Here is a 12117-nt window from a genome sequence, read left to right on the forward strand (position 1 = left end):
TCAATCTATGAATGGCTACTTTGATTCTTACAGTTAGTATAGTATCAAATTTCAGTGTTACAGTAAGTGTGAAGAATAGGTTTTGTGGACGGAGGTGTTTTTGTTTTTTCCTGTGGTATCTCAGAAACTCAGTATAAGTACATAAGGAGACATAGACATAGGAAAGAAATTGAATTATTATTAAAATTTCATTTTTTCTTAGACAAGTAAACCTCAGACCTCACGACCCAATCTCATCAAACCAGCTGCTCAGTGGCAAGATCTCAAAAGTTTGGGAGAAGAAAGGCCTAAAAAGTCTAGCGCAGCCTTTGACTCAAATAAAAGCAGCTATTTTTCAGTGTATAACAGTTCATTGTTTGATTCTGGGGCACAGGATGATTCTGAGGATGACTACGGTGAATTTCTGCATCTTGGGCCTCCTGGAGTCTCTGAATTCATTAAGTCAAATGGCCAAACAGAAAGAGAACCCAAGCCTGGCCCAAGTCATAATGCAGCAGCACATGATATTGTCAACCCCAGATCAGGGCCAAAAATCTTTATCTGGGAAGAAAATGGCCTGCTTTATCCAGAAAGCGATCCTTTGGACACTCAGAACCAGTCATCTGAAGACTCAGAGACAGAGCTGTTATCAAACCTTGGAGATCCGACTGCTGTCCTAGATGACCAGACCATCGAAGACGACTACTGGTTAGACCATCCTTACTTCCAGTCTCTAAACCAGCAGCCCCGTGAAATAACAAACCAGGTTGTTCCTCAGGAGCGGCAGCCTGAAGGAGAACTGGGCCCCTTGTTGTATCAGCATGAACCCCCAGGGCTGGCTTTCCCAAGGCCGGCTTTTCCAAGACCAGAAGCCCAGCAGGATGGGATTCCAGGCCCCTCTTCTCCTCAGCCTGCCCATCCTCTAGGAGAGCTTGAAGACCAACAATTAGCAATAGATGAGGACGAGCCAGGTCCAGCCTTTCCACTGCAAGGATCTCAGGAGCCCAACTTGGAAAACCTTTGGGGCCAAGAAGCTCCTGAGGTAGATCAAGAAGTCGTTGCACTATTAGTGAAAGAAACAGTAAGTTTTATCTTATTAAGTAAATGATTATAGACATTAAATATACTGAGTTTTCTTTTATTGCAAAAACATTGTGCGTGTGGACTTCATTTTCCAAAGGGGTTTTTAGCTAGATGTATAGACTAGAAGAGAAACTCTGAAAACATGAAAATTGAATCAGGATTCCTTAATCTGTCCTTAACACCTCCACCCCCCACCCCACTGCAAGCCAGCCCTCTGGGATTCTAGCTGCAGATCATGAGTGCCCTGTCCTGGTGCTATCATAAGAGCGATCCTCCCAGTTTTTAAAAAAGGCACTGAATTAATTCCAAAATCAAATCCTTAAAGCAGCGTTATGAGGTTACCTAGAGCTGCACTGTCCAGTGTGGTAGCTTCACGTGGCCTCTTAAGTGTGAATGTTTTACAGTTAACAAAATTTTTGGTTCTGCTTCCAATGACACCAGTCACATTTGAAGTGCTCAAAGCCACATGGAGCTGAACAGCTGCCATATTGGAAAGCACAGAATAGCAGATTTCCATCACTGCTCGCAGTTCTGTTGGATAGCACTGATCTTGGAAGTAGTGCAGGGAGTTCTGTCCTGGCTGGGCTGTCATTTACCTTTGAATAGTCTCTTAATCCTTTTCCCATGTGTTTCCATCTGGCCCACTAGGTCATGTGCTTCTTGAGGGTGAGAACTAGATAATGCTGTATTAATACTATATTCGTCTTCGGACTCCCTTTTCCTAGGCAGAGATGTTCATTATTTATTGAAAGAATGAAGAATGGACATGCAAAATGAGGGCAGAGGACCAGGTGATCTCTAGGGACCTTTGTAGAGTCCATATTTTATGTAGACAGATAAATCTGGGCACGTCATGCAGAATTTTAAGCCAGACACAAACCTGCTTTTTTATAGCCCTTTTCTAGTTTGTAGTCATTTTATATACTTTTTGCCATCTGGTTTTTATTGCAATTTGAAACCATTCTAGTGGATGAAATATAAATAATGTTTTCATTCCTTTGCAGGAAGCAAGATTTCCAGATGTAGCACATGGATATATTGAGGAAATAATTCATTTGAAGAATTATTATGATTTGAATGTGTAAGTATACCGCCATGCCTTTTTTCTTTTTTTATTGTGGTAAAATATACATAACATAAAAATTTGCCATTTTAACCATTTTTAAGTGTACAGTTGCGTTAAGTATATTAACATTTTTGCACAGTCATCACCACCATCTGTCTCCAGAACTTTTTCACCTTCCCACACTGAAACTCTGTCCCCATTAAACACTAAATCTCTATTTCCCCCTCCTTCCCCCAGTCCCTGACACCTACCATTCTACTTTCTGTCTTTATGAATTTGAGTACTCCGACAACCTTATATAAGTGGAATCACATAGTATTTGTCCTTTTGTGACTGGCTTATTCACTTAGCATTAAGTCTTTTTTTAATGATCCTGTTAGAAGATCCTACAGTCACATACTGACTTTTTTCCTGGATCTTACAGAATACTGCATGTTTAGTTAATTCTGAGCCTTGATATATTTCAGTCAGGATGTTAAAAGACATTTTCTCCTCTATTTGTAACAGAAAGTGTCTTGCAACCAGTCTGCCTGTTTGCCTGGAGAAATGTATGGAAGTGTTCTTAGTTTTCATTATAAAAATGATAAGTACATTTTTTAAAAAATGAAAGTGTTCTAAAGAATACAAAATGAAAAATAAGTCTTCTTACACTCTTTCCCCTCCTTTTAGTCTGCAGGGGTGAAACAGCTGTCAATTTGTAAATAACAGTAGAGTGTTGAAATTAATCAGTCAGCTTTCAACCAATTAATACAGATTATTTTAATTAAACAAAAGAGATAGTAGTACCCAAACCTCTGTCCTCCAAGACTATAGCCTGTACTGCAGTGCTTAGCCTAGGGTGTGCGTGGGAGCGGTTCCCTGCCCTGACCAAGAGGGAGGGGCCGCCTTTCCCTGGCCAGCAGCCCAGAGGAGGTACTTTTTTCTAATTCACAAACATGCTCACTGGTGGTGCCAGCAGCAGCCCTGTCTACCCTGCTCTGTCCAGAGGCAACCTCTGTTACCAGTTTTTAAACCAGGATTCAATCAAGGTTTCATAATGTATTTATCTTTGGTGTCTTAGTCTAGAACAAACTTTTTAAAAATGTCACTGATTGTTTTCCCCTCCAGTACTTTTGAACATAAAAAGTTGAAAGGCTGTACAGTGAACACCCACATACCCACCACCTAGATTATTATCTGGCATTCTGCTGCAAGGAAGAGTTTGCCTTTTCACTACATCTTTTTTTTTTAAACTCACTATGGACATAAAGGTTTTGTGTAAGTGGTGTTTTACAGTTAACCTTTGTTTTTCTTTTTGATACTCAGTTATCCTATATTTAACTACTTGGAGCGCTTTAAGATGCACCTGTGTTTTTAGTAATATACCAACTTGCCCTGGACTTACCTTGAACTTCTCTGCCTTAAACCTGGAATCTGTCATTTTGCCAAGAAACCCACATTTCTTAGAATGAGAATTGATATTTATAAACGTCTCGGGGCTTGATGTCCTCATCATCGCCACTAGCATGTCACCCCTCTAGGCCCTTTTAAGGGACAGACCGAAGAAATGTGTTTTTTTAGTCATGACTTTATGATTTCCTAGCAAATTTAACATTAAGTTTTTTTCCTCCGTCTTTCTAAATTTCACATTGGTGTGTGTTTTCTTTCACTAAAAACTTAATTTCTAATAACATTAATATATTTATTTTCTTTATCCTACAATATACATAAAATATTTTTTAATTATAGTGCCAGTGTTACTAATAATAACTTTACTGAGTAAAGTGAATAATGTTTATAGTTATTTTTGCTCTTAATATATGTCTCACTAAGGCAATACAGTTAGAATATAGACTATAGTAGACCACGGATTGATGATGTTGATCAGTTCTGGAAATTCTTTATCCATTATCTCATCAGTTAATTCCTTTGTCCCATTCTGTTTCTCACCCTTTAACCCTTCTGTTCTCCCCATCCTCCATGGCTCTAAGCCCCATCTCTCTGAGATACATTCTAGATGATTTCTTAAGAGCTATGTTCCAGTTTACTGTCTTTTCAGTGGGGTATAATCTGCTGTTAAACCCATCCACTATGTTTTTTATTTCAGTTTCTATGTTTTTGTATTTCTAGTTATTTTATTTTTTAATTCTCCTGGTCATTTTTCTAGTGTTTTATTTTTTGCTTGTATTTTTAATCCTTTTAGTTTTTTAAACACTATAAACAATAAAGATAACTTTTTTGTGTTCTGCATGTGATCTTCTGACCTGTGAAATTTTTGTGAATCCCATTCTCTTCTTCTGCTGGTTTTCGTGATGTCCTGTTTCCTTGTGTATTTTGTAAATTTTGACTGAGCTCATTTCTTGAGGTCTTGATAGAAGTGGTTCCTTCAGGGAGGATTTGCTTTGACTTTTGTCATGTGCCTACAGGCAATGTCAGTCTAATACAACTTGAGATTATTGTCTGGAACTTTTTGGACCACCAAGATAATAAGAATTCAGTCCTGGATGAGGATTGGGGTAGTCTTGAGTCTCATACATGTCTTGTTTCCTGGAGACTTACTGACTCTGCCTTTTTTTGCATCATTCAGAAGCAAATGCCCATTCTTAAAGACATAAAAATTCTTTTGAAATCCAGAAGAAAGGGAATGTGCAGTAATTGTATTGAATCTTTTCAAACCTACAGTCTGATTTTCCTGGCACTACTGTCATTTCATCCCTGGGCTCTTGGGACTAAGTTGTTAATTCCTATAGTTAATTAAGCTCAGTGTTATGTTGATGTAGAGCCCAAAGGAGGCTCAAAGCAGAGTTGCGTAGGCTGGGATTTTGTGTGGCTGACTCAGTCACTTTATGTGCAGTCTTTACATCACCGTTACATGTAACCAGCTGGTCAGACGAGCACAGGGGGCCTGTTCACCAGAGAACCTCCTATGACAGTAATCTACTCTTTGGTTGGTTGACTAAGTCTTTTCACTCCCTTAAATTGGATCCAGACAGCAGTAACTGTCTAAGGATAAAAGCTTGGAATGCTAGCCTGGCTTACTTAGCAGGAATGCTTTCTCGAGACCCTTTAGCTTGTCAGGTCAGATCAGGCATGAAATAATAGGAATAAGTGGACAGATCTGAGTTCTGACAAGCCTCCCACTGCCTTTGCCCCAGGCTGTAAATATTAATGTATTGGGTTGTAGCTTATTTCTGTAGAAGGGAAACTTTGTCCTTAATTATCTGTGCCACTGAATGTCATTTAACCTCCAGGAAATTTCTGTTGGTAAGGTTAGATAGAGAAGATAATAAATAGAAATGAATTTTGACAGTTCAAAGTGAGAGCCTGTGATTTCTGCCATGTGGAATGCCACATCTTGCAGCATTTCAATATGTGAAGTTCTTCATAGTGTTGAAAATATAAAATGAATTGTTAAGAGAACCCCTAAAATATGAGTTCCCCCCCCCCAGAAATTATACCTACTAGTCTACCTCTGTATCATATACTGTACTTCTGTATTATGTACTTCAGAAAATACATGAAAATAGAAAATTTTGAAGAAAGATTTTTAAAAATAGGTATAGCAGTTTTCATGTTTTCCTCCAACACCCTAGCAGGTCATCTTCTGTGTGCACCCCCCCTTTAGGAACCCCCTTAGGAACCACTGGCTTCACTAATGGGTGGCCATTTTAGCAAAAATTCTTTATCATTTGACCTTTTTATCTTTTCCCAAATTTCTGGTATCTGGCAGATGTTAGCTTTGGTAGTCACACCTTCTAAACATTACAAACAGACAAGTTTGAAATGGAGGGGTTATTCCATATCTGGTTTATAGTACATCTGGGGGTGTGTGTGTGTGTTTGGAACTCTAGGCCTTTCCCACTGATACTGGATTCTTAGTGGTGGCTGATTCTCAGGTCAGCCTTCAAAGATCTGTATAACTACAGTGCTCATAATTTTGTATTGGAACAAGGAATTACCACCAGTGACAGTGGTTTTAAAGGGAGATGTGCTCAGAATGCTTGTCGCCCCTTGTTACAACTACAATATGGGAAGAGGGTTTTTTCCCCTCTCCGGGCCTCTGGCATTGCGTTCCATAGACGGGCATGGTGATAAAGAAGAGAAGAGCTTAGAGTGAAGAAGCACTTGGGGCTCCTGGAAGTGATGCTGCCTGTTTTGGTGATTTCAGGCTGAAGAGCTTTGCTAGTTAACATTTGTTAAATCTGGGTGTGATACAGCTGTGTGTATTATCTTAACTCTCTATATCCTCACCTTTCCAGTATTACATAGTAGTGATAAAGAGACAGGCTATGGGTTTGGTATGAGGAGCAAACACAGTCTGTTCTTTCAGGCTTACAGTGGGCTAATAAACTGTCACTCATGTCACTCAGGGGTTTATGTAACCATCGAGTTACAAAGTATTAATGAATTAACAGGTGTTTTACATTCCATTTGTTAATTCTCTTAGAAAATGATTTTAATTGTGAATATGAATACATACTTTTTCCCATCCCTTATTTGTTATATAGTCTTCTGACAAACAAATACTCATACTTTGACCTAAATTTCTCCCGTTCTGTATAGTTCAACCAATAAGAATTTCAGTGACTTCATTACACTGACACGCAACTAGTAGAAAAACTTCGGGGGTTTGTATTCATCAGTATGTTTATTGCTTTTTAAACTAGCAAGCAGAAAGAAATGCAATGTAATTGTCTTCTATTTGTCTATTTGTTTCATTTTTCTGATCTGCAAACATTTTAATTCCTTGATAGGCTAATTGTAATGTGTAACTAGGGACTTTATTTTTCAAGCATTGTGTTTGAATCAATGGGCTGATGTGGGATTTGGAAGCAGTATGAAAGTACTATCATTTATTTTTGCAGACTTTGTAATTTTCTTCTGGAAAATCCAGATTATCCAAAGAGAGAAGACCGAGTGGTTATCAACCCCAGTAGCAGCCTGCTTGCCAGCCAAGATGAGACAAAGGTAAGTGTCGTGCTCTTTGTAGCAGTCTCTACCTAGAAATGCTCTGCTTTTCTCATCATCTTTATGGGAAGAAAGTGCTTTGTCAGGACACATTTTAAAAGACTAGCCGGGAAAATAGGATTTCAGAATATATGTCAGTGGGATTTCCCAGCCTGGGCCACTTTAAATTCTGTTTGTAACTGCTTTCATTGTAACTCTCTCTTCCCTTTCCCATAAAACACTAAACAAACCCTCCATTTCTTTAATCCTATAAAGCAAGTTTCTAAAATAAAACAAGAATTGGCCAGGGTTATTTGTATCATTTCAGTTGTTTTTGTTTTTTTTTTTAACATTTTATTACGAAAATATTTAAACGTACAGTAAAGTCAAAAGATTTTTACATTGATCACTTCTGTACCCAGGAGCAGTACGATTAAAAGTTAACATTTTACTGTATCCACTTTGTCACATATCCTTCCCTCCGTCCATCAGCACCTCTTTCTTCTTTATTTCATTATAATGCATTTCAACATAAGTCACAAAACCATCAGTACACTGCCCCAAACATCAGCATCCGATCATTGCCTAGAGCTCAATATCTTTTCAAAGTTTTATATACAATGCATACACCTGCGTAACCAAATCCTGGATCAAGATGTAAACATTTTTTGATTTTTTTAAATCTTGATTATTGTCTTCATTTGTGCTCCAAACTAACATTTAGTGTAAGTGAAGGAAAGTATAGTTCAGAACTGCTTCATTGGGATCTATTGCTCGATCCTCCTGCTCCCCACAGATTCTTTTGACTATCTCCTTTACATATTCTGTAGCCAGAAAAAATTTTTCTAAACATTGTGTGGAAAGAAGGTGCTGAGAGACTGGGTTCAAGTCCACAGCTATACTTTTCTACTAGTTCTAACTAGTAAAACTAATATTCAGACTCTAGTCAGCTGTTTAACCTCTCTGAATCACTATTTCTTCATCTTTGTTCAGGGCTGGCGACCTCCTTATAGAGTGATTACGAGTGAGATTGTTTTATTCTGGAATAAGCAATTTATCAAATGATTTCCCCCAGGCAGTGCGCAATTGGGCCTCATGCTGTGCCCCTCTCTCGTTTCAGTTGCCTAAGGTAGACTTCTTTGACTATTCTAAGTTGGCTCCTCTTGACCAGCGCTGCTTCATCCAAGCTGCGGACCTCCTGATGGCCGACTTCAAAATGCTCAGCAGTCAGGACATCAAATGGGCCCTGCATGAGCTCAAAGGACACTATGCAATCACCCGAAAGGTGATCTTCTCCGTCTTGGTGGGGTCACACCTCTTGACTACTTTCTGTGGTAATGAAATGAAGAGTTCAGCTTGTGGAAATTGGGATGGTTTATGATGGCAAAGAGCTAAGTAGTTTGTCAGGGTGTAGATAACTAGACAAAGGTATTTGCTGGTTAGGAAGAATTGAATGAAAAGAAACAATGGATTAGAAACAAGGAAGTTCTGGCAGGACCATAAAACCATGGAGGGTAATGAATTTTACCATGTCCTGCAGGATGACTAGAGTATGACACGTGTGTTCAGGGCTGCTGCTCCCTTACTGGCTTCTTGGCTTAGGGCAGGCCACATCATGCCCCCCCCCCGGGCAGCTCAGTTATCAGTTACACACGGCAGGGAGGGTTTGGAAAGTGCCTAGGAACCCAGCACTGCCCAGTGAGTGCTGGCTTGCCTCAGAAGAAAGTGGGCAGTCCCAGCTGCTGAAAGCTCCCAGTGTTTTTCTCCCCCCAGGGCCCTAACTAAGATTCTACTTAAGGGCCTCTGTTCCAGGCTTAGAAGGGTGCTGGTCACCAGTGGGTAATGCAGACATGCTTCTAGTAAGGTCCACTGCTCAGCTCCTGTTGCGTGGTCTCGGCCAGAACAGAAGAGTGAGCACCAACAGGTCTTGGGCTTGTTTCTCTTCCTCTCTTATGTCGTGAAATCCATTTTTCCTGCTGCAGTTCTTGTGATTCCCAGCAAACTGTGTGCTTTTTTTCCCCCAAAGAATAAATAAATGTGGAGTTATTTTAGTGATTAAAGCACCCATTGTGTCTTAACCTGGAAGAAGGTAAACCCTAGGTGAATGTGACCTCCTGCTGAGTCTAGGCCCCCCCCCCCTTCTACCTTTAGATTTCCAACATCCAGGCAGCTGTCAACAAACTCCTGACTGTAGGTTAATTTTAGGTAAAATTACTCTAAAAGCAGAGTTGCTGCTTTCTATTTCTGAATCTCATCCCCCATGTTAGCTAAATAGGAAATGCCTGTACTGTCATTGAAAAGTGATTGAGCTTCCCCCCAAAAAAAAATCGTGACTGCAGGAAAGCAAGGGCTCTCTTATCTCGAGGCCTTCTCTGGCGCTTTATTGCTCCAAGGTGCCTCACACCTTTGTTGAGCTCCCAGGAAACCTGGAGGAAAAAGAAGGGCAGCAGCAGGAGACAGCGCCTGTGGTCTTGGGGTGAGTTGGTCCTTGTTGCCCGTGTCCCTGCCACCATCCTGGGCTCAGTAACAGGAATGCTAGCATTAGTAATGTCCCTGCCAAAGGTGTGATCATCCCACGGCCCCCACGTTATTTGGGTGGGAGGTTGTAGGCTGGTGTGGCTCGTTCCTCTTCCTCGTTACCTCCTTATCCCCTTCCTTGTCTCTCTGGCACTCTTCATATTTTTTATGGTGTCTGCTTGTTTTGGTGAGAACATTTACAGGGTTTTGAAATGGGGTTGGGCTGTTGAGATGAAAGTGGGGTGTTTAAGGGAAAGTTCTGTTTGGTAGAAGCTAAAACCTGGTGTGCTCTGTTACAACTGAGGACTTCCCCTGCTGTGTGCAAGTGGTGCCCAAGGCTCTGCCCTGTAGAAAGCGATGCTTCTGTGAGCAAGACAGAGAAGGCGCGCCAGAGATGTTTAGTAATCCCAGCACTAACGTCGGCCCTGTGTGTGCCGCGCCCCAGACAACGTGATAGCTTAGGGAAAGTGTGTCTGCTGTGAAGACAGAGTCACATGCCCTGGATTTTTTCCCCTTTTTTTATTATGAACATCAAATAACATATAAAAGAGATTGTATTATAATAAGCCCACGCTTAGCCTTCACTCGGCTTCAGTGATTAAGCTGCTGCCCAGTCTTGTTTCATCTCCACCCCTGCCCACTGTCTCCCTCCCAGACTTTGGGAGCAAATTCCAAGGATCATTTTCTTTTCATCCATAACTCTCAATGTTTATCTTAAAAAGACAAAGAATCTTTTTTGAAAACGCTAATCAAAGTACCATATCATACCTTAAAAATTAACATCATTAGCTATCCACTCAGTGTTCAGATTTCCCTGAACATGTCAGAAATCATTTTAACAGCTTGTTTGGTCATACGGGGTTCTAAGTAAAATCTGTTTATTTTAGTTGGTTGGTATGTTACTTAAATCTCTTTTAATCTGTAAGTTCTCTGTCTTCCCTCCCCCAGGCTCCAGAGTCTCTGTCTACTCCTCTGCTTTCATGTCACCAAATGCCCATTAGAATGATTTTAGGTCGTCCTTTAAGGGAGCTCTGGCCAGTGTCACAGATATCCTAAAAATCATACCAGACTATATCCTTGATTCAGTACCTGAGTGGCTATTTGACTTGTGAACATGAGCAAGCTAGAGAGAGAAATGCCATAATAGCAAAATGAAGAATTACTCTTCAACCTCTGTTGTTCCTGTGTTCCTCCTAGTAGGTGTTTTGAGTACGTACTTTGTGGTAGTACTTACCGGCTCTACCCCGAGACACTGGCATCGTTAGAACACAAATTAGTTTCCTGCCAAAGAGCTTTCCGTCTGTTTGAGGAGATTAAAAAAAAAAAAGATTAAACCAATATGATGAGTGTGATAAAAGAGAGGCACATGAGAGCACTAGGAAGGCGACATTGAATAGTCTCGAAGAAAAGATGTTTTCCCTGGAGGAGTGATAGGTGCAAAGGCTAAGAGGCAAGAAAGGAAAAGGCACTGGCGCCTTGGGGTGTGCGGGTGTCAGTCAGAGCCCGCAGGTCTCGAAAGGAAGGAGTTCTGAGCGGCTACCTCTATCTAGTCTCCTTAACTAGATCCTCAGTTGCTATTAAGGTACGTGATCACTGTTAACACAACTAGCAAAGTAAGACTTTGGAGGCTCCTTTAATGTATGGACAACATTTTGTTTTAAGATACAGCTTCCTGACAAGTACCAGTTTGTGCTCACGTGTGTGGATTTTTTCCTGCTAACTAGAAACATTATTTAAATGTGACCATGGTAATGACCCCAGTCCACTTCCAGTCAGGAACCTCTGTGTTTTATGGCAGCGTGGGGTGATTGAAACCCAGCAGACTACCAGTTAGGAACTTTGAGTTCACATCCCAGTTTCATTAGTTGCTGGTAAATGATGTCTACCTCGCTTATAAAATACAAATTATAATATCTGTCCTGCCTCCTTTCCTGAGTTTTTGCAAGTAGCCCTAGTTCAAGGGTGGAGTATCTACTTTAAGGCAAAGCTTAGTAGAAACTAGTTGTCTTACAGCTGAATACGAACGTGTGCCTAAGGGTTTGTAGGGAACCCCTAGGGTAGTGGGAATTCCAGGAAGGGGAGAGAGAAAGCAAGGGAGGAGATCCTGCAGCCATGGAGGACATTGTTGGGGAGGTAGAAAGATAGCAGGACGAATGTTGCCGGCGGCTCTTGATGGGGTGTCACTGAACCTGTGAGCACAAGGTGATGTCAAAGAGGGGTTTTAGTTCTGAGCTGGCCTGAGTTTATTAAACCCTGGCTTTAATGCAGGTTTGACTGGGGGCAAGTTCCTTCTCCTCTCTAAGCCTTGCTGCCCTCTGCTGTACAATAAAGAATACCTCCCTTAGAGGGTTATCACGAGAATTGAACGAGGAGGAAGGTCCATGTTTAGTGCTTAGCTCGAAGGACAGGTGAGTGTACATAGCAAATGGAATTGCCTTCTGATCCCCAAACTTAAGAGCTTGGAAAGGAAGAGGTAGGATGTGGGTTAAAATGAAAGGGGATCCTTCCCTCTTCTGTAGCTAAAATACTTTTTCTTTTGTTGTCCT

The 12117-nt window shown here is 40.8% G+C and overlaps 1 protein-coding gene across 3 annotated transcripts in view; it reads left to right on the top strand.

Moving 5' to 3' along the window:
• RNF216 (ring finger protein 216) overlaps positions 1 to 12117 on the top strand; it is a 115960-nt gene that overhangs the window by 19371 nt on the left and 84472 nt on the right. For 2 of the 3 annotated variants that reach the window (XM_033096072.1, XM_033096074.1), the window contains exons 4-7: positions 203 to 1060; positions 2067 to 2143; positions 6973 to 7075; positions 8175 to 8339. In XM_033096072.1, coding sequence (XP_032951963.1) covers positions 203 to 1060; positions 2067 to 2143; positions 6973 to 7075; positions 8175 to 8339 — 1203 coding nt within the window. The remainder of the gene's footprint in view (positions 1 to 202; positions 1061 to 2066; positions 2144 to 6972; positions 7076 to 8174; positions 8340 to 12117) is intronic. The other variant, XM_033096075.1, reaches the window with a different exon arrangement.

The sequence above is a fragment of the Rhinolophus ferrumequinum genome, chromosome 24, assembly GCF_004115265.2.
Source record: "Rhinolophus ferrumequinum isolate MPI-CBG mRhiFer1 chromosome 24, mRhiFer1_v1.p, whole genome shotgun sequence".
Classification (NCBI taxonomy): domain Eukaryota; kingdom Metazoa; phylum Chordata; class Mammalia; order Chiroptera; family Rhinolophidae; genus Rhinolophus; species Rhinolophus ferrumequinum.